Genomic DNA, 23037 nt, shown 5'->3' with positions numbered 1-23037 from the left:
GTTTAAAATAAAAAATACATAAATATAAATATACAATATAAAAATAGACTCTAGCCAGGTGTGGTGGCTCACACCCCTGATCTCAGCACTTTCGTAGGCTGAAGTGGGAGGATCACTTAAGCTCAAGAGTTCAGGATCAACCTAGGCAAAAATGCCATCTCTACAAAAAATACTAAGATTAGCCAGGCATGGTAGCACAAACCTGTGGTCTCAGCTACTCTGGAGGCTGAGGTGGGAGGATCGCTTGAGCCCTGGACAGGGAGGTTGCAGTGAGCCGTGATTGTGCCACTGCACTCCAGCCTAGGCGACACAGCAGGACCCTATCTCAAAAATAAATAAATAGTAAAAATAAAAATAGACTCCCCACAAATAGAATTCTATGTACCCTAATAATTTGGTTTTTGTTGTATTTGGAAACCTTCTAAAAGCTTTATTTTGCAATATGATATACATTATTTTATGATGTTAAAATAATTAATAGGCCATTAGACTGAGGCTGCTCCAGCACCCTGGGTTCCTACAGAAGCAAACCAAAACCCAACTCAGTGTATTTTATTTGCCACGCTTTCACATTCACCCTATAAAAGGCTTTCTTTGGTGCCCCTTTAGCAGAGTCCCAAACTGATTCATGAATCACTGCTCAAATAAACATTTTAAAATTTTACTGTGCCTTAATTTCTTTTTAACAATGGTAATGATGTGGAAACATTTATCTGACGAATGTTTTTGAGATGTATCAATTATGTAATATTCACTGACAAGGTTTACACCTATGCCAGTATTAAACATAATCATCTTCTTTAATTAATTATTTTAATCTAACATAGTCTTTATGATGATCTAAAAATATTTAGATCATTCTTTTTTGTTTGTTTGTTTTTGTTTTTGAGACAGGGTCTCACTCTGTTGCCCAGACTGGAGTGCAGTGGCACAATCTCAGCTCACTGCAACCTCTGCCTCCTGCCTCAGCCTCCAGAGTAGCTGGGATTACAGGCGCACACCACAACACTCAGCTAATGTTTGTATGTTTAGTAGAGACAGGGTTTCACCATGTTGGCCAGGCTGGTTTCGAACTCCTGACCTCAAATGATCCACCTGCCTTGGCCTCCCAAAGTGCTGGGATTATAGGCGTGAGTCACCACGCCCAGCCACATATTTAGATCATTCTAAAGAATACATTTATAGAAGAATCTTGTTTATAGTATTCAGGATTCCTTCCTTCCTTCCTTCCTTCCTTCCTTCCTTCCTTCCTTCCTTCCTTCCTTCTTTCCTTCCCTCCCTCCCTCCTCCCTCCCTCCCTCCCTCCCTCCCTCCTTTCTTTCTTTCTTTCTCTCTTTCTCTCTTTCTCTCTTTCTTTTCTTTGAGATGGAGTTTCGTTCTGTCACCTAGGCTGGAGTGCAGTGGAGCAAACTCAACTCACTGCAACCTCTGCCTCACTGCAACCCAGCCTGTGCCACTATCTTAAAAATATAATATTTGAAGCCGGGCACGGTAACTCATGCCTGTAATCTCTGCACTTTGGGAGAACAAGGCGGGCGCCCACTTGAGGCCAGTTCAAGACCAGCCTGGGCAACACGGTGAAAACCCATCTCTACTAAAAATACAAAAAAAAAAAAAAAAAAAAAATTAGCCAGCGTGGTGGTGCACGCCTGTAATCCCAGCTACTTGAGAGGCTGAGGCATGGAATAGCTTGAACCTGGGAGGCTGAGGTTGCAGTGAGCCAAGATCATGGCACTGCACTGCAGCCTGGGTGATAGAGAAAGGCTCTATTTAAAAAATATATATATATATTTATTTATATTTATATATAGTTTATATTTATATTTAAATATATATATTTATATCATACATATGAGTTGTGTCTTTAACGGCAAACAAAAGTTAGCCAGGGGAAGGTTGAGAATGCAAAGGGAACAGCACTCACAAAGTCGATGTATAAAGATGTTTAAGGAAGAAAAAGGAACTTGATAATGTTGGGAAGTAAATAAGTAAGGTAAATAGGAACTTAATTTGAAAGGCCTACAATGTTATTCTAGGGAGCAATAGTGGTCATTCATTGTTGAATCAAAAGAACCATTCTACCTTCTCTGCTCTTGTCTCCAGGCTGTGGTTACACAGCAGTACACATTGGAGATACTGGGCTCCACATTTAGCTGGAAGACATGCCATGTCTTCTTGAGTTCCCTCTAATCTTCCTCTCCCATTGCGCATAAAGGATCTTCAAACCTTCTCCACACTCATGCCCCTTGTCCTACCACCTCCACAGCTCCTTCTCTATAGAAAAACTTGCCTTTTATTTCACAGAAGAAATGCAACCTAGAGGCCAAGTCAGGCAGATCACTTGAGCTGAGAAGTCTGAGATCAGCCTGGGGAACAAAGTGAGACCCCGCCTCTACAAAAATTACAAAAATTAGCTGGGCAAGATGGTTCATGCCTGTCGTCTCAGCTACTTGGGAGGCTGAGGTGGGAGCATCGCTTGAGCCCGGCAGGCGGAGGTTGCAGTGAGATAAGATCATGCTGCTGCACTCCAGCCTGGGTGACAGAGTGAGACCGTCTCAAGAAAACAAAACCAAAAAACCCACCAACAACAACAATAACAAATCACACACAGGGTTTTGTGTCATGTTCTTTTTTTTTTTTTTTTTTTTTAGACAGGGTATCATGCTGTTGCCCAGGTTGGTGCAATCTTGGCTCACTACAAATTCTCGGGCTCAAGTGAGGCTCCCACCTCAGCTTCCTGAGTAGCTGAGACTACAGGCCTGCACCACCATGCCTGGCTAATTTTTGTATTTTTTGTAGAGACGGGGTCTCGCTTTGTTGCCCAGGTTGATCTCAAACTTCTCAGCTCAAGTGATCCGCCCGCCTTGGCCTCTCAAAGTGCTCAGATTACAGGCATGAGCCACCTCTCCAGGCCATGTCCATCTATTAACATTTGGAAGTGCCTAGCACAGTGTAGACTCTTTAGAATTGTGGAATAACAATGATTAAGGAAATGAAACATATAGTTGAAGATGCTACTAGGGTATACGAGATTTTTTTTCTGACTTAAAACTACATCAAAGAAAGAAGGGCGTAAGACCAAGGTTTGGGAATGTACACAATGAATTGCTCAAAAGAGAGTTAGCTTTAGTAATGACAGGAAGAAGCTATTTCTTCAATGAAACAGAATACACACAGAAAAATGTAAGAGAGCCATTACACTGGCTGGCAAAACAGATGTGGATATTATGGCCTTGGTACTCACGGAGTTTATAGTCAGGTACACTGTCCTATCACATGACCAATACGTTATCGTATTTACAGCGTTTTGGAGTTTCTGTCCATCTCTGTCAATAGAATACACTTTGAGGTAAGTTTCTTACTTAGAATCCCTTGCAGTGTTTGATACACAGTTGGAGCTCAATAAATGTTTACGGAGTGAATGATGAGGCACAAAAGGAATTTGTTGAATTATTTGTTAAATGAATCAAATAATTTTCTAGGATTCACGGGCTGTCTTCTGCACGAAAAGCTTCATTCTGTGGGTCTGAGTTTCTCCTGGTTCTCAATTCTGTGTCTTTTTGTGAATTATCTACTTTATAGCTGGAGCTTTGTATTTGTTCAAGATAATTATTCTTCTATTCCTTTTCTTTTTTCTTCTTTTTGAGACGGAGTCTCCCTCTGTCGCCCGGGCTGGAGTGCAGTGGCGCGATCTCGGCTCACTGCAACCTCTGCCTCCTGGGTTCACGCCACTCTCCTGCCTCAGTCTCCCAAGTAGCTGGGACTACAGGCGCCCACCACCGCGCCCGGCTAATTTTTTGTATTTTTAGTAGAGACTGGGTTTCACCGTGTTAGCCAGGATGGTCTCGATCTCCTGACCTTGTGATCCGCCCGCCTCTGCCTCCCAGAGTGCTGGGATTACAGGCGTGAGCCACCGCGCCCGACTCTTCTATTCCTAATAGAAGCAACCAGTAGCCCTAGCGAAACCACACGTTAATTCCACTCTCGCAGTTCTTTTCCCCAGGGCAAGCAGCAAAAAATGCATTCCCACAAAAGAGCAAGCTCATCCCGAAATCTCGGGTTTCCCACCCCGACAAGCTGTAGGAAAACAGGAGCGAGGCACGTGAATACTTCTTCGGACCTCAGCGATCCCAGAACCTGGCCTTCTAAAACATCCATAGGCTTAACCTCATCATATAACTTAAACAGCCTTCGCAACACCGAGAGCACCACACCGACACCTTCTTATCCAGCCCGGGTTGGGACAAGGGCTCCAGCTCCAGACTGCAGTCCTCGGTAGCGCGGTGGCTTCTGGGATCTGTAGGTTCCCGCGGTTCGGCCTTCCTCCCTCGGTGACTCCAATTCCCGGCAGTCAGTGGGCTCCAAGGTCCGCCCTCTTTCTGGAGGAGGAGCTCAGAGCGTAGGGAGGGGGCGGACCCTTGCTCCTCCGGCGCTTGGGCCAGAGTGGTGCGGGCGGCGCGTGGCGGCGACCCCCACGTGGTGGCTTTCTTACGCTAGCCCTCTTTGGTCCTCCTTAACGTCCCGGGCCTGTGGGCCCGCTTCCTGCCGAGATGCCGAAGATCAAGTCAGGGGCCATCGGCCGCCGCCGCGGGCGGCAGGAGCAGCGCCGGGAGCTGAAGAGCGCTGGAGGTGCGGATCCCCGCGAGTAAGCTGGGGTCGGCCGGGTCAGGTCTTCCGGCAGGACCTAGCCTGGGGTGCGGACCGAGACCTGATCGGCGGAGGCCGGTCAGGACCCGCTCCCGTGAGCGCGGAAGGCAGGGGTGGATCCCCGAGTCGGCCGCAGGCCCTGCGCGTCGCCGCTGACTTCCTTTCCAGCTGGAGGATGAACTTATAAAGAGTTTGTCAGTCCTGGCGTGACGTTTCGTGGCCCTGGTTGACGCAGAAATCTTCCCCCTACCCATGCAGCTTTCTTCTCTGGGACTGCCTAATATCTAATCTCAGTAGGAAAATTAAGGCTGTTTCGTGTTTTCTTACAGGACTCATGTTCAACACGGGGATTGGGCAGCACATTTTGAAAAATCCTCTCATTATTAACAGCATTATCGATAAGGTGGGTGTGGAAGAGGAAAGGGAGAGAGTTGTTGGTTTATTAATTTTATTCCTATGAGTACATAAGCGCAGAAAGTCTGCCTGCCATAAATTAGATGCTCTGTAAATATTTGTTGAATGAATCAAATAATTGTCTAGGATTCACGGGCTGTCTTCTGCATGATAAACTTCATTTTGTGGGTCTGAGTTTCTCCTGGTTCCCAATTCTGTGTCTTTTTGTGGATTATCTACTTTATAGCTGGACCTTTGTATTTGTTCAAGAGAATTATTCTTCTATTTCTAATCACCTTTTTGATCACTTAGTTTTTATGTACTCCACCTATTTATGTCTAAACCACACATTAGAAAGTTTGTTCCCCAGAAAAACATATAATACTACATATAAATTATTTGATGTATGCCAGTACCACATAGAAATTGCTTGGAGTATTACTCCTATCTGAGTTATTGGTGTTCTCTTATGGTTATGGATGATTGGGTGCTAGGAAGTGAAATACACACGGTGCAGATTACACTTAACGGTTAAAAGCAAGGAAAGCATCCTGGAGCTGTAGAAAGAGCATTACATAGTTAAAGGATCTTGTCAGGCTTCGTGTCATTTGAAAACTGAGAAAAAAGGCTGGGCGCGGTGGCTCACGCTTGTAATCCCAGCACCTTGGGAGGCCGAGGCGGGCGGATCACGAGGTCAGGAGATCGAGACCACGGTGAAACCCCGTCTCTACTAAAAATACAAAAAAAAATTAGCCGGGCGTGGTGGCGGGCGTCTGTAGTCCCAGCTACTCGGAGAGGCTGAGGCAGGAGAATGGCGTGAACCCGGGAGGCGGAGCTTGCAGTGAGCCGAGATTGTGCCACTGCACTCCAGCCTGGGCGACAGAGCGAGACTCCGTCTCAAAAAAAAAAAAAAAAGAAAACTGAGGAAAAAAAAAAAAGGAGGGTCATATACTGTTGTAACCTTTTTAGCTCATAGTTTCCTTTGAGCATCTGATGAAAGCTGTGGTCGTAGAATATTACAGCTGTGTGCAGACATTCAATTTTGTGTACAGTTTCTGCTCTTCTGCATCCTTGAAACCATACATGGGTTGGAAATTGAAAAATCTTCGTCCAACATGCACAGTCCTTTCCCATTTGAACTTATTGATATGAACAGAGAAGGTAACAAGAGGCTATTGGAATATTTCCAGATAGAAAGCAGAATGCCCATCCCAGAAATGCTGTTCCTGCTTTTCTGACTCCTAAAGTTGAGCAGTATTCCTCCAAGTTAGGAGAGGTCTTAGATTTTCATTTGCACCAAATGTCATTGAGGTGATTTTGTTAACCACATAGATCATGAAGAAATCTAAAAATGGAGTCAGATTAAGAGCTCTTATTGGAGCACATGAGTAAAGATGTTCAGGCGTAAATTAACTTCTGTGTTCTGATGTTGCCAGAAGAGCTAAAGCGTTTGTGCTTGCTTTTAGGCTGCCTTAAGACCAACTGATGTAGTGCTGGAAGTTGGACCTGGAACTGGCAACATGACTGTAAAGTTGTTAGAAAAGGCAAAAAAGGTAAAAAGGGGATTTAATGTTTGGTATCACAAATGACTATGTTAGCAAGCTCAGTTGGTTTACAATCTAAATATGTTTTAACTAATTGCTGTTATTTTAGTAGTAACTCCTGATCCCTTGTTGGAAATTTTGTCTTAGAAAATATGAGATATTTCGGCCAGGCGCGGTGGCTCACGCCTGTAATCCCAGCACTTTGGGAGGCTGAGGCGGGTGGATGGCTTGAGCCTAGGAGTTCAAGACCAGCCTGGGCAACATGGTGAAACCCCATCTCTACAAAAAATTGGCTGGGCATGGTGGTGCATGACTGTAGCCCTGGCTAGCAGGGAGGCTGAGGCGGGAGGATTACCTGAGCCTGGGAAGTTGAGGCTCCAGTGAGCCGTGATCCTGCCACTTCACTGCATCCTGGGTGACAGAGTGAGACCCTGTCTCAAAAAAATAAAAATAAAAATAAAGATAGATCTGGGAGCCGAACAGAGTAAGGAGCACATTGTTTACTGTGTAAACAGGTCTATATAGAAGTAGGGCCAGGAGCTGTGGCCCACATCTGTAATCCCAGCACTTTGGGAGGCTGAGGCAGGAAGATTGCTTGAAGCTATGAGCTTGAGACCAGCCTGGGCAACAAAGTGAGACCCAATCTCTACAAAAAATAAAAAAGAGGTTGGGCATGGTGGCTCCTGCCTATAATCCCAGCACTTTGGGAGGCCAAGGTGGGAGGATTGTTTGAGCCCAGGAGTTTTGAGACCAGCCCAGGCAACATAGGGAGACCCATCTCTATAAAAAATAAAGAAAGGAAATTAGCCTGATGTGGTGATACACACCTGTGGTCCCAGCTGCACAGGAAGGTGAGGTGGGAGGATCCCATGAGCCCAAGACTTCGAGGCAGCAGTGAGCTATGATAGCGCCACTTCACTCCAGCCTGGGCAACAGAGTGAGACCCCATCTCTTAAAAAAAAGAAGTTTTTTTTTTTTTTTTTTTGAGACGGAGTCTCGCTCTTCACCCAGCTGGAGTGCAGTGCGCGATCTCGCTCACGCAGCTCCGCCCCCGGGTCACGCCATCTCCTGCCCACCTCCCGCGTAGCTGGACTACAGCGCCTGCCACCGCGCCCGCTAATTTTTGTATCTTTAGTAGAGATGGGTTTCACCGTGTTAGCCAGGATGGTCTCGATCTCCTGACCTTGTGATCCGCCCACCTCGGCCTCCAAAGTGCTGGATTACAGGCGTGAGCCACCGCCCCCGGCCGTTTTTTTTAATAAAAATAAAAGAAGTCAGTGAAACCTCAGCTGAAATTGCAATAAAATTTCAATTTCAGCCTTATTTGACATCCATTTTCATTTACTTGAGAAGTTATCTATGCCATGTATTGTGTATCTCAGTAGATGTGACATACTAACAGTAAGAGCAATTGCATTGTACGCTCTTCTCTAACAACACTGACTGCACAGACAGGTGGTGTATTTTTTTTCATCATCTGTTGAATTACAAAGCATGGAGACAGATGAAACATGATTCTATTGATTATATGCGTAGAACTCTCACATAATCTGGTTGTCTATTTTTCTGGGTGGTGGTGTTTGTTTGTTTTCGAGATGGAGTCTTGCTGTGTTGCCAGGCCGGAGTGCTGTGGCACGATCTCGGCTCACTGCAACCTCTGAGTCCCTGGTTCAAGCAATTCTCCTGCCTCAGCCTCCTGAGTAGCTGGGATTACAGGCACGTGCCACCACGCCCAGATAATTTTTGAATTTTTTAGTAGAGACAGAGTTTTACCATGTTGGCCAGGCTGGTCTCGATCTGAACTCATAATCCAGCCACCTCAGCCTCACACCTGGCTTTTTTTTTTTTTTGAGATGGAGTCTCACTCTGTCGCCCAGGCTGGAATGCAGTGGCACGATCTTGGCTCATGGCAACCTCTGCCTCCAGGGTTCAAGCAATTCTCCTGCCTCAGCCTCCTGAGTAGCTGGGATTACAGGTGCCCACCACTAGGCCCAGCTAATATTTTGTGTTGTTTCTGTTTTTGTTTTTGTTTTGAGACAGAGTCTCTCTCTTGCCCAAGCTGGAGTGCAATGGTGCGATCTCGACTCATTGCAACCTCCGCCTCCCAGGTTCAAGCAATTCTCCTGCCTCAGCCTCCCGAGTAGCTGGGATTACAGGCGCTTATCACTGTACCCAGCTAAATTTGTATTTTTAGTAGAGATGGGGTTTCACCATGATGGCCAGGCTGGTTTCAAACTCCTAACCTCAGGTGATCTGCCTGCCTCAGCCTCCCAAAGTGTTGGGATTACAGGCGTGAGCCACTGCACCTGGCCTAATATTTTGTATCTTTAGTAGAGATGGGGTTTCACCATGTTGGCCAGGCTGATCTTTAACTCCTGACCTCGTGATTTGCTCACCCCAGCCTCCCAAAGTGCTGGGATTACAGGCGTGAGCCACTGCACCCGGCCCGTTTTTGTTTGTTATTTGAAGTATGTGAGTACAATTGAAGGAATATTGATGGTAGAAATGGGAAAAGAAGTTTGTCACGTAAATTATGTAAGAGTTCCTGGTGGGATAAAAATAAAAGATTTATATTCCATAATTAACCTAAATAATTTTTATTTTTTTTTAATTAGGTTGTTGCTTGTGAACTTGACCCAAGGCTAGTAGCTGAACTTCACAAAAGAGTTCAGGGCACGTGAGTATACATAATAGAATTAAAGTGCATTTCAATCTCATGAAACAACATTCTTTTTACATTTCTTCTTTTCTCATCAGGCCTGTGGCCAGCAAACTTCAAGTACTGGTGGGTGATGTGTTGAAAACAGATTTGCCATTCTTTGATACTTGTGTGGCAAATTTGCCTTATCAGGTATGTCCTCACATTTTCAGGAACGTCATACTAAGTGTTCGTCTGATGTGTCTTTCCCAGAAATAACTAGTTAATTCTCTTACAGATCTCTTCGCCTTTTGTCTTCAAGCTGTTGCTACATCGACCTTTTTTCAGGTTTGTGACAAAAGACTAGAGTTACTGCCAAATTTTGAAAGACTTACAATTCAGGTGGTGAACATAGCCAAAAATGAGTCAAGTCAGTTGAAAAACTACTGAAGAATTTTTGTAGGAAATGTTGATTTGTATGGAGGTCTTTCTCTCGTTTTAATTGAGAGGTTATTTGGGGGTAGTGTGCTGGAAGTCCTGCTTCTGAGACCAGACAGCCTTTCCCTGTTTTTGAATCTTCCTGCTGTTAAGCCTAGGTTAGAATTTTTATTACCTTATGTCTAGACAATTGCAGTGGCTTCCTAACTGGTCTCTAGTATAAGAGGTCTTCAAAAAGTTCATGGAAAATGTGTATTATGAAAAAAACTATGCATGGATTTCAAAATTTTTTTGCACCAAAATAAACTCTGTACTAACTGAACAGGATCTAGTGTGAGGCACTGAGAAGGATAAGACATCAGTTTGAAAAGAGCCCCTATCAGAGCAACATGAACTCTGCTAAAATTGAAGTAAGAACAAACATCCAATTTATGGTGAAGCCTGGTTGGAAGAATGGTGAAATCATTGATGCTTTACAAAAAGTTTATGGAGTCACGCCTGTAATCCCAGCACTTTGGGAGGCCGAGGCGGGCAGATCGTGAGGTCAGGATATCGAGACCATCCTGGCTAACACGGTGAAACCCTGCATCTACTAAAAATACAAAAAAACTAGTCGGGCGTAGTGGCGGGCGCCTGTAGTCCCAGCCACTCGGGAGGCTGAGGCAGGAGAATGGCGTGAACCCGGGAGGCGGAGCTTGCAGTGAGCCGAGATCGCACCACTGCACTCCAGCCTCAGAGACTGAGCGAGACTGTCTCAAAAAAAAAAAAACAAGTTTATGGGGACAATATCCCAAAGAAATCAGCAGTTTACTAATGGATAACTCGTTTTAAGAAGGGCTGAGACAATGTTGAAGATTAAGCCTACAGTGGCAGACTGGCCACATCAATTTGTGGGAAAACATTCATCTTGTTTGTTCCCTAAGTGACGAGGAACAACATTTAACAGCACAAACAATAGTCAACACTATAGACATCACAGTTGGTTTAGCTTACACAATTCTGACTGCAAAATCAAAGTTAAACAAACTTTCTACTTGATAGATGCCAAAACTGTCACACCCTCTTTTCTGAAAGATTTTATGAGAAAACAAAAAAAAAATTGTACTCAAATCAGCTGCAGATAAAAGCAGAGCTTCCAGTGGAAATTTTACATAACTGGGATCAAGATCCTGAAACATGGGTAGGTGGAGTGGCTCACACCTATTATCCTAGCACTGGGAGGCCGAGGCGGGCAGATCACTTGAGGTCAGGAGACCAGCCTGGCTAACATGGTGAAACCCCATCTCTACTAAAAATACAAAAATTAGCTGGGCATTGTGGTGGGCACCTATAATCCCAGCTACTCAGGAGGCTGAGGCAGGGGAATCGCTTGAACTCAGGAGGCGGAGGTTGTAGTGAGCCGAGATTGTGCCACTGCACTCCACACTCCAGCCTGGGCAACAGAGCGAGATTGTCAAAAAAGAAAACAAGATCCTGAAACATTTCTTCAAAGAATTACAAAGAATTGTAAAGGAGATGAAATATGGCTTTACCAGTGTGATCTGAAAGACAAAGCAGAGTGAAAGTAATGCCTACCAAGAAACAGAGTGGCTCCAGTAAAAGCAGGAGACCAGTCAAGAGCAAAGGTCATAGCGACAGTTTTTTTTTGAATGCTCAGGGCATTTTGCTTGCTGACTTTCTTTAGGACCAAAGAATGAAAACATCTGCTTATTACAAGAGTGTTTTGAGAAAGTTAGCTAAGGTGTAGCAGAATAACTCCCGGGAAAGCTTCCCCAGAGATTCTTCCACCATAATACTTCTACTCCTTCCTCTCATCAGACGAGGGCAATTTTTCAAGAGTTTCAATGGGAAATGGTTAGGTATCCACCTTACAGTCCTGATTGGGCCCCTTCTGACTTATTTTCTTTTGATTTTATAAGACAGTCTTGCCCTGGTGCCCGGGCTGGAGAGCAGTGGTGTGATCTACACTCACTGCAGCCTCCCCTTCCTGGGCTCAAGCATTCCTCCCACCTCAGCCTCCCAAGTAGCTGAGATTACGGGCATGTACCACCACACCCAGCTAATTTTTGCATTTTTTTTAGAGATGGGTCTTGCCATGTTGCCCAGGCTGGTCTCCCGCTCCTGAGCTCAAGTGATCTGCCCACCTCAGCCTCCCCACATGCTGGGATTATTACAGGCATGAACCATGGTGCCCGGCCCTTCTGATTTATTTTCGTTTCCTAGTCTTAAAAAATCTTGAAAGGGCACTCTTTTTTCTTCAGTTAATAATGTAAAAAAAAAAAAAAAGACTGCAGTGACATGACTAAATTCCCCAGAGCCTCAGTTTTTTTGATATAGACTAAAATGCTGGTATCATCACTTACAAAAGTCTCTTGAACTTGATGGAGCTTATGTTGAATAATAAAGTTTATGTTTTTTCTTTTTTTTTTTTTCTGAGACAGGCTGGAGTGCAGTGGTGACATCTCAGGTCACTGCAACCTCAGCCTCCCGGGGCTGGGCTCAGATGATTCTCTTACCTCAGCCTCTTGAGTAGCTGGGACTATAGGGGTGTACCAGCATGCCTAGCTAATTTTTGTATTTTTTTTAGAGAAGGGGTCTCACCATGTTCAGCCCAGGCTGGTCTTGAACTCCTGAGCTCAAGCGATCTGTCCGCCTTGGCCTACTAAAGTGCTGTGATTATAGGTGTGTGCCACTACACCAGCCTTATTTTTATCTTTTAACTCAATATTTCCATGAACTTGGGAGTCACTTTCTACATTATATACTAGTGGCTTTCAAACTGCAAGTCAAAAATTAGTGGTTATAAAGTTAATGAGTCGTGACCATCTTTTTTTTTGTAATCACATGGAATAGAATATATCACAGGGCATTGCATGTATCCAGGTGATTATGGTTTCATGAAACTTTTGTTTTGAAATGCAATATAAACACATATACATACAGACATTTGTGGCTTGGCTTGCAATGCCAAATGTATTTTTAGTGTGGCTCATTTCAAAAGTTTGAATGTCAAAGTATAGCTTTGAAGATGCTCTTCTGTTCGTTAACCCCTACAAAGTCTTCCCCATTGCCTGCTGAATAAAGTCTACATTTTTTGGCTGGGCGTGGTGACTCATGCCTGTAATCCCAGCACTTTGGGAGGCCGAGGTGGGCGGATCACCTGAGGTCAGGAGTTCCAGACCAGCCTGGCCAACATGGTGAAACACTGTCTCTACTAAAAATAGAAAAATTGGCCAGGGATGGTGGCGTGTGCCTGTAATCCCAGCTACTCGGGAAGCTGAGGCATGAGGATCACTTGAACCTGGGAGACGGAGGTTGTAGTGAGCCGAGATTGCGCCATTGCATTCCAGCCTGGGCGACAAGAGCGAAACTCCGTCTCAAAAAAAAAAAAGTCTACATCTTTTAACCTGTCAAATCAAGGAAACATTGAACATCACAGTCTGCCTCTTCAGTCTCACCTCTTCCTTAAAGGTGTTTGCTACCCCATAAATCTATTCCTGCTACTGAAACAATTTTATTTCACTTTGTTTTCATAGAAGAGGTGATGGACTAGTGCTGATTTGAAACATCTTCTCATCCAGTCATTAAAGGCTTATATTTGCAAGCTATCTTGCCATGAGGAGTACAGTAATTATAAAAACAAAGCCAGCTCTCTCATTCTATGGCAATAAAAAAGGCTGAAAGTGTTGTCCTACCTTATAATCAGCTGCCAATGCTTTGCTGTTTCTCTCCCAAGAAAATTCATTGCAGTTAAAATTCATTTATAGTTGACAATGACCATTTTCCTTATTCCTTTCTGCTTTCTTTTCAGGTGTGCTATACTTATGTTTCAAAGAGAATTTGCCCTCCGACTGGTTGCAAAACCTGGAGATAAGTTATACTGCAGACTCTCAATTAATACACAGCTGTTGGCACGTGTGGACCATCTAATGAAAGTAAGTGAATTTTGTTTTCTTTCTCTTTTTTTCTGAGATAGAATCTCACTCTGTCACCCAGGCTGCAGTGCAGTGGCTCACTGCGATCTCTGCCTCCCATTCTCAAGCAATCCTCTCGAGTCCCAAGTAGCTGGGACTAGAGGTGTGCCTCACCACGCCTGACTAATTTTTTGGTATTTTTTATAGACACAGAGTTTTGCTATGTTGCCCAGGTTGGTCTTGAACTCCTGGGCTCAATGATCCATCTGCCTTGGCCTCCCAAAGTGTTGGGATTACAGGTGTGAGCCAAAGTGCCCAGCCAGTGATTTTTATTATTGAAATAATCTAGCTTAACTCATCCTTGAGCATCTAGTTGTGCCTTCTGTGAGGATGGCATCTTTGGTTACTAAATAAAAGTTGCCTTTGAGAGTACTACTTAAATACTTTTTCATTAACAGGTTGGAAAGAATAACTTCAGACCACCTCCCAAGGTGGAATCCAGTGTTGTAAGGATAGAACCTAAGAATCCACCACCACCCATCAATTTTCAGGTGAGGTTAAAATACTAGCTCATTCAATAAAGGAAAAAAAGTACAGGCGGGAAGATGTGTGTCTATAGCAGCAGAAAAATACTGAATCAACCTAAATATTCAAACATAGGAAAATGTTAATTAGGACACATCCCTGTGCTGAAGTAGATGGAATAATTTGATGCAAGGTAGTTATGAAGTGAGACCCAGTCTCAAAAAAAAAAAAAAAAAATTGAATAAAACTTGGAAAACAAGGTAAAATGAAAATAGTTGTTTTAAAGTAGTATTATGGGTAACATGTTTTAATTGTAATTGTTTTTGAGATTTCAAAACAAGAACACCACTTGATATAAAACCTTACTACAGCCACGTTAGAGAAAAACGTGATTGTGTGTGTGGTCAGCTGGTGGTAAATGGAGTGGTTTGTCAGTAACTCCTTCAAGGAGGTTTAGGTGTGTTACACAGGCAGTATCTGAAGTCATGTCTGTTTTGAATCTTATTTTTGAAAATGATACTTAGATTTAAATAAATGCCATGTTCTTTGTTCAGATGTGGGACCATTTTGTTTTTCCTTCTCTTTCTTTTTTTAAGATGGGGTTTCACTATGTTGCCTAGGCTGGACTTGAACTTTTGGTCTCAAGCGATCCTCCCACCTCAGCCTCCTGAGTAGCTGGTACTACAGGCATGCAGCACTGTGCCTGGCTTTATTTTTTCAAATTAAAAAAAAAAATTGTCATGCTTTGACCATTGTCAAAAAAAAATTCTGAGGAAAAGACATATTCAGTGAAATGCACCAAAGTGCAAAAATCAAATGTATGTCTTACTTTTGCGTGTGTGTGCCAGCCAGATCAAGATTACAGAACATTTTCTTCACTTTAGAAAGTTTCCTTCAATTGTATATATTAAAAGACAAAATAATACCTAGCAGGCATAGACAAGAACAAGAAGTTTGTAATTTGAAGAAAATGTCTATCTTCTATTTCAGGAATGGGATGGTCTAGTAAGGATAACCTTTGTTAGGAAAAACAAGACACTCTCTGCTGCATTTAAGTAAGTATTACACTAATTTCTAATGTATAAAGGACCAGTGCTCCAGATACTATGCTAGAATTTGGTCCTTTTCCTGAGCAGCTACCCTAAAGCATAAAGATTATGGGTCCAGACAAACTTCACCTTTTTAACCATTTTTAGAGCTTGGGAGGCAGGAGAACTTAATGAAGAAAGTTTGTTGGAGTTAAGAGTCAGATCCCATTTTTTGGCAAAACAGGAAAACACTCCCAAACTCTCACCATACATCTGCTCTAGTTTTTTGTTGGAAAAATGAGGTGATGATGGACCCCTTCCACACTTGTGAAGGATATGTGTCATCTTATTAACCTGGGAAAATGCAACTCATCAATTTGGGGTTCAAGGGTAAAAGAGAGGTGAGACACAGTTTTACAGGGCTTGGAGATTTTTTTTTAGAGGATTTTTTGTGGAGAGTCTAGAACTTCTCTAAGAATTTAAGAGGTATTTATCAGGATTTTGCACTTTAAATATATTTAGTGTTTGCTTCATAAGTTTAAATATTCAACAACTTTTAAAATTCCTTAATTTCACCATACAGAATATAGATTTAATTTCATCTAAAATGAAATTATTGCTTAAATGGCTTATATATTAGTTAAAAAAAAGTTTAAAAAAGTAAGAAATTACTCTGACTTTGGAATAATAACAGTGGCATCACTTCTTTATGCTATAGATCAAGTGCAGTGCAACAACTCTTGGAAAAAAACTACAGAATTCACTGTTCAGTCCATAATATTGTAAGTTAGAAAATGTTCCTGCAGTTTCATTGATTTGTTTTCTTTTAAAATGTCCATTTTTATTCTTGTCGATCTAGCATGAGATTATTTTATACATTCCATAGGATCCTTAAAAGACAATATACAATGTGTAACTAGCACAATTTTGACTTGAATTCTGACAGGTCAGTGCTGCTGTGTATCCTGTGAAACAGATATGAGCAACTTTGATTACTCCACCCTGTCATCTAACTACTGACAGTTGTTTTTAGCCATAACAAGAATCAGATTCAGCAGTTAGTTTCCTTAAAGCTGTAGATAATGTGTAGCTTGCACAACTTAAAATAATTGTGTACAATTTACTGTCCTCTGAATTGTGACCATGTCTTGTTTCTTGCTCACATAGCAGTTACAAATACAGTTATTACTTTCTTTGTAAGTTTAATACCCAGAAATTGAAATAGAATAAAGTTCATATGGCTCAATAGCAGATTTCTGGTTGTGAGCCTCATGCTTATCATTTGTGTAACAGTGTGTGCAATGTGATGTTTGCTAACTTTTTAGCTTCCAGTTTAATTAGACAGAACAGAGAGAGATAAAGGCCAATTTTCTTTTTATTTTTTATGACTCAGAACCTATATGGTTTAATGTATCACAATACTATCTCCATTTTCTCTTTTATGGGCAAAAAGTCATTAGGTAATCTGCCTAAGTATAATAGAAAAAAATTAAGCTAGATTAAGAAAAATATTTGGATAAAATATGTGAATTAAGTGTAAAATCCTTAATATTCCCAAGGCTTGGGCAGGTCACGTCTCTGAGAAAAATGAGGTGGTTAAGGTCAAATCTGTAGGAAGAAAATGCATTATTTTGAAAGGAGTAACAGTTGCTTTAAAATTTAATTTACAATTTTAATTATTTGTGAAGTCCGAAACTAATAACTATTTCAGAATTTTAAAGAAGAAAATGGCTAATATAGACAGGATTACTAATTCAAGGTATTCCAGGTTTTTGTTAATAAAGATCAGCCACTTTTAATTAGAGATCCAAGTCTTATGTAAAAATCAGGCTTTCCAAAGTCTCATTAACAGATATATTAAAGGTGACTATTTTATGACTTACTGAACTAAAAAAAAGAGTCAAGGTGACCTCATTAAAGATATGTCGTTCATTTATTCTGAATCTTATATTGATAGATAATACCAGAAGATTTCAGCATAGCAGATAAAATACAGCAAATCCTAACCAGCACAGGTTTTAGTGACAAACGGGCCCGCTCCATGGACATAGATGACTTCATCAGGTAATTACATTTTTGTTTTCCTAAGTGTTTACACTTCTTTACTGTGACACCTTCAGATTAGAGGTTTTAAAGGCTTTTAAGCGGTATAAGGTGCTACCTGGGAGAGTTATTGCATAGCACTTCCATGGCATGGAATAGTATTTGGTGTAGAAGATGGAGGCTAGTTAGCTGCAGCAGAATGAACATTTTCTTTATGAACAGTAGTAAAGAACAGTCCGAGCCAGAAGATTGCCTTTGTGTTAATGTGGTGTGCAGGTTCCTCCCTCCCTGCTCCCTCCCCAACTCTCATTCATAGTCTTAATCTTAATAGCTTATCCCTCCAAAATAGTCCATAAGGTAGAAAAATCATAATACATGTAACTGGATCTGATTTTTAAAATTTCATCACTGGGAATAGCTGTTGTTAAATCAATCTTAAGCATACAATAATGCCAGTTAGAATCCTACCTGGTTATCCATTTAGTAATAATAATATAGTTAGTTTTGTAGCCTGAGGCAAGTTCTACACTTCTCAAGTAAAAAGCTGTCATAATTATCTAGGTAATTTAGACCAAAATTTGTTTTGCTTGAATTAAGCAAGTAAGTCTTATGAAAACAGAATAAGGCTTCAATTAATTACCCAGGTAATTACTAACCTGTACTTACTGTTTTTAATCATTAAGATGTTAACTTTCAGAAGGTCTTGCCTATTTAGCCAATTCACTTTTAAAGCTTCCATGTTCTAGAGGCTGAATAAAAAATGAGAGTAGATTGTTCTAAAAGTCATTGGTTTGACTTTTTCTAAGCTGGAAACACAATTCTATATAACTAAGTCAATGGAGTTTATATTTTCTTGGCTGGCTAGCAGTACTACTGAGTCTTTTTAGATGTTAATCCTAGGCATTGAATACTATTCATAAATACCTACTTTGCTTTTTTAGAAATTTATCTGGACCTGTTTCTGTGGGCCAGCCTAAACATAACCTTAGGTCTAAAGAGAAATATTTTGTCTTTTTCTTCATTTTCACTAAATTTCCTCAAAGTTATCGGGCATGTGCAGTTTACTAACTAGAATCTATTAAGTACATAGGTATCTACAGAGAGAAACAATGTGTATTTAATTTGAATATAAACAACAGCTCAAGAGAGGAAGAAGGGGCATGTAAGATTGGTTATTCATCTGACTTCTGCCAATTCCAAACAGCTTCTTGTTCAGTTACCTTGAAACAAATGCCAGTGAGTTCGTAGGCCTGGGATAAAGAAAATCTAAGATAATTTTAGTCAAATTCATTACGACATAAAGGCTATAATGAAAGAGGCACCAACATGGCATGGTTTTAACCAATACATATGTTATAAATTTAGTCAGACAGTAACATTTCTTTTTTTTTTTTTTTTTCTGAGACAAGAGTCCTGCTCTGTCACCCAGGCTGGAGTGCAGTGGCACAGTCTCAGCTCACTGCAACCTCCGCCTCCCAGGTTCAGGCAAGTCTCCTCCCTCAGCCACCCGAGTAGCTGGGATTACAGGCATGTGCCACCATGCCAGGCTAATTTTTGTATTTTTAGTAGAGACGGGGTTTCACCATGTTGGCCAGACTGTTCTCGAACTCCTGACCTCGGGTAATCCACCCGCCTCAGCCTCCCAAAGTGCTGGGATTACAGGCGTGAGCCACCGCGCCCAGCCAGTAACGTTTCTTTAATAACTAGTATTAGGAGTGTGTGGGCTCTGTAAGCATGCTGTATTCATGTTTTAGTATTAATGACATAGAACTATATACCATTATGTGCTACAAATTAGCTTTTCAGTACCATTCCATTTTGGTTTCTTTTTTCAGATTGCTACATGGATTCAACGCAGAAGGTATTCATTTTTCCTAGGTATTTGGAAAACAGAAATTTTCAAGGTCAAGAAAAGAAATGAATTTTGTATTTTTTGTATTTGAGAAGATAATGCTTTTGCTTTACTGAGACATTATTTACTTGACTATTTTTGGTTCAATACTACTACTGTTGTCACCATTTATGATTCTGAATTTTAAAGTTGGAAAGTTCTAAGTATCAAAGTTTTTAATATATATTGCTGGTCCAGTCTATTCATAATAATCTTCAAGTTCAGGAGCCGCAGAGACGCACAACTGTACACTTAACTTATCATTTCTAACAGTTTATTGTATAAAGATGTTACTCTTCTATTTACTGTTATATACTGTGAGGCCTTCTTTAGGCCTTTAGCTCTGTTCCTCCAGTAATAAAAAAGTTAAAATATGCTTCACTAGTCACACATTCCCCATACCATTTCGTGTTATTCACATTCCCCGTACCATTTCTTGTTATTCACATGTACAGTAAAACAATTGTTTCTTAAATTATTTTTATTTTGGTTCTCTCATTCTCTTCCCTATTTATCCTATACAGTATGATTGCCTACCTCTTTCGCTGTCCTATAGCATCAGAGACTTAGGGTTCTGGGTAAGCCCAAGTCTGCTACTGCCACCGTGCAGTGCCAGGCATATTAAAGGGCATGACTCCCTACATGTAAAATGAGGAAGCTAAACTGGAATGAAATTAACAATAAAATTATCTTTTTTTATGGTTCTTAGGGAGATAACTATAGGCTTAGCAAAATTTCAGAGGGTTTTGTAATTGAAACCGGTTTCAACTTCAGAAAAACAGCCATTTCCCATAACTACAGGTTCCCAGTATTCCTATGATTTCTGGACAATTAAAATTTCCAGTACTTTTTTCATATACCTGGTGCTTAGTTTTAAGCTATTTTAAAACTGTCAGATTGAGAATTTCAATAGATGTCATAAACAAGTTTTATTAGCTACTACGTTTAAATCAATATACTACTAAGTGCTGTTAATATACTATAACAGAGTTATAGTAGCTATTTTGTTTCTATAAAAAATTAATAAAAATATCTTTATTGACATTTGGCTTTTTTTTAATACCTAACTAACTTAATAGAAGGAGTGGTCCAATTAATTTAACAAAGCCAGATTTTGAAATCTGCCTTCAAAGTCATATAGTAAATGTTACTACATAATTAAAATAATGCTTGTTCTTATTGTATAATCCAGAACAAAACCATCAAGCTGCTTTTGTTCAACAAATATATGAAATATACATAAGAGTAGATATTTTTTTTTTGTTTAATTCACAAAACTATTTTGCAAAGTTCACTTGTATCATCTCTATCCTTATAGTAAAAATTTTAAGATTTAACTCGGCTTTCTCAGGTTATTTCCCTCTACCCCTATGAACTGCTGAGTTTTAGTTCCTTTTCTGGCCTTCAGTTTTCACTATCTGTAAAGCTGAAGGACTGTATTATACTACCTCCAATATCTTTTCTGGTACTAATTTTTAAAATACCTGATCAGAATGAAGCCATCATAGTGTAAGGCAGCGTATTTGTCTATAAGGAGACTTTCCAAAGACAGTACCCATCCTATGCAAATAATAAATTTGAAGCTAATCTGTTGTGCTTTAAAATGAGCAAATTCACATGTCTTTATTGCCCTTTGAAAGTTAGTTAATCTCAAAAACTACCTTTTTTAAATATCCTCTGCAAGGTCAATTGTAACAGTTCTCTATCCTTCCTCTTCCCTTTGAAATAAACACAAATAGAATACATCTTACAGCTGCAAGAAAACCTGAGTCCTTTCCAAAACAAAGGTGACTGAAGTAAATTATCTCTAAAACTTATTCCATAGACTTCATTTATTAATAAGCATATTGTGAAAATCTACATTTGTTTTAGATTTCATGTTTACAGAGCTTTTCACAATTGTATTAGGATCTTTCACAACTACTCTCTAGGTTTTATGAACAGTAAAGAAAAGAATCTGGCTCATGTGACTCTCTATTCATAGCTCCCCTCTGGCTCCTGTGAAGGAGCTGATGATAGTTCCCTGGAGGAAATAAATCAAAACAAGATATCCTTGGGAGATTTTTAGCTGTTAATCTACTCCTGGACCCCATCCTGGGAACTGAGGGAAAACTCCTAGAGAGATATACAAATCTTTGAACAAAATATTTACATGAAAAGTGGCCAGTTTTCTTCCTTGGAGTAGCAATCTGTAAAAATAAGTGCTGCTGTTTAAAAAGTAGCATGCCCTACACCAATGTATTAGTGAGAATTTGGCGATTCTCACCAAATAACAATGAAGTTTCACATTTGGTACTGGATGGAGCTTGGGTTAGATCTGCCTTTTAAGGCAAAGTCAACTCTTTCAGCTTAATTCTTTTTCAAGGGAGTAATGTACTGTCTACACTTGGCTTAAACTAACTTCTATTATGGACTACTTTCAATGTACATGTAAATGTTCATGCATCAGAAGCCAATTTCCTTTAACAGTACATAGAAAAGGTATATTTTGGGGTGCTAATGAACACTTCAAATTAAGTAATGATATTGGTAAGGATCAAATTGCACTAGTAGTCTTGTTAATACCACACTGGCACACACACTGCATATATATGTATTTTCCTAAGATAAAACTCTTCTCAGAATTTCATTACTTTTTATTATACACCAACTAGTTTATATTTTAGTTCTTTACAAAGAAAATGCTAAGAAAAGTTATAATCACATGTTATATGGTTTTAAAATCATAATTCCAGATTTCTTTACATATAAGATGGAATGGTCCAGCAGCTATATCCACTGTCACAGACTTTAGTTCCGTTCAATGATATGGCACATCCTGCAAAATTAACTAGTCACACACAAAAAATGTCTCAAATACAGTAAAAATGTACACACAAAGGTAATTTACAATGACAAGGAATGTAATTTTTCTTGGCTGTGCTTCAGAAATTTAGGGTCAGTAGCCTTAATCAAGGCACAAAGCAGGAAAAGGTGAGCACAGCTGTCTCTAGGAGTGGGCAAGGTATGTACAATCACTGATGAGGTATGCATGCACGCAAAGGATTTAAAACTGCTCGGTCACACTACAAAAATTGAACTGAGTTAAAAGGAAATGCTGTGGCTTCCCCCTACTATCTGGCTCTGGATTGAGTCCACAGTCTTACTTCATCAAATAGAAAATAAAACTGACAAGGATCTCCAAAAGTAAATCACTATTTGCGTAAATGAAACAAAATGCTTCATTAATCCCAATTCTTGGTTGTGCCTTCTGGACTAGAAGCATTTTGTAGACAAAAGAGTGTTTCACAAAATTGAAATGTAATTCAGGTGAAGGACAAAACATTTTCCACAGACACTTAAAATTCCAAACTTTCAAATGGCCCTTACAGCTGAACCGTTGTATGTTACAGTAGTGAAGGTTCTGGGGATCCTTTAGCAGCAAATGCCGGTTTAAAGGGCACGGGGTCTCTTCGGGTTGATTTGCTTGCTGGCTTGTTCCTCCTCTTGTAGAGCTGCACGGAAAGATTTCACTTTATCTTGGAAAAAGAAAAGAAAGAGGGAATAAGTATTGTATTACATGCAATAAGAGTTTACAACTTTATGGGTTCGATCAAGTCAGCTGTGTTATTTCCTAACAGTAACTCAGTATTTTTCCTTTTGTTCTTTGTTGTCTAGAAACTCAGAACTAAATAGAATGCTCAACTATTGCAAAAGTTTTTTGTTACAGATTTCCAGAAATACCTATTTTTCTATATCTTTCAATAGCTTTCTGTTCTGTTTGGCACATTTACAGTTCTCTTTGAATTTATTGGAATTCCTCCTGGAGTATAGGCAGGTTTCACATTGTAAAATACATAGTTTACCTTTTTTTTTTTTTTTTTTTGAGATGGAGTCTCACTCTGTCACCCAAGCTTGAGTGCAATGGTGCGATGCTCACTGCAACCTCTGCCTCATGGGTTCAAGCAATTCTCCCACCTCAGCTTCCCAAGTAGCT

The 23037-nt window shown here is 40.5% G+C and overlaps 2 protein-coding genes across 6 annotated transcripts in view; one reads left to right on the top strand and one right to left on the bottom strand.

The window, feature by feature from the left end:
* Positions 1-4363: 4363 nt before the first annotated feature.
* DIMT1 (DIMT1 rRNA methyltransferase and ribosome maturation factor) lies at positions 4364-19540 on the top strand. 2 transcript variants are annotated; one of them, XM_003265976.3, is made up of 12 exons: positions 4364-4629; positions 4977-5050; positions 6507-6593; positions 9200-9261; positions 9342-9435; positions 9521-9570; positions 13472-13595; positions 14033-14125; positions 15090-15154; positions 15846-15909; positions 17085-17191; positions 19006-19540. In XM_003265976.3, exons 1-12 carry the CDS (start codon positions 4551-4553, stop codon positions 19046-19048), a joined length of 942 nt encoding a protein of 313 aa, XP_003266024.1. In that variant the 5' UTR covers positions 4364-4550; the 3' UTR covers positions 19049-19540. The 2 variants fall into 2 exon arrangements, with proteins under 2 accessions (XP_003266024.1, XP_012352806.1); XM_012497352.2 differs by lacking the exons at positions 17085-17191; positions 19006-19540 and adding an exon at positions 16074-16378.
* KIF2A (kinesin family member 2A) overlaps positions 19322-23037 on the bottom strand; it is an 88162-nt gene continuing 84446 nt past the window's right edge. For 2 of the 4 annotated variants that reach the window (XM_030799087.1, XM_030799089.1), the window contains exon 21: positions 19322-22579. In XM_030799087.1, the coding sequence (XP_030654947.1) occupies positions 22494-22579 (86 nt within the window). In that variant the 3' untranslated portion in view covers positions 19322-22493. The remainder of the gene's footprint in view (positions 22580-23037) is intronic. The other 2 variants (XM_030799090.1, XM_030799091.1) reach the window with 1 other exon arrangement.

This window comes from Nomascus leucogenys, chromosome 18 (assembly GCF_006542625.1).
Source record: "Nomascus leucogenys isolate Asia chromosome 18, Asia_NLE_v1, whole genome shotgun sequence".
Lineage (NCBI taxonomy): Eukaryota > Metazoa > Chordata > Mammalia > Primates > Hylobatidae > Nomascus > Nomascus leucogenys.
Note: the sequence above shows the minus strand (reverse complement) of the source record. Positions and strands in the feature narration are given on the sequence as shown.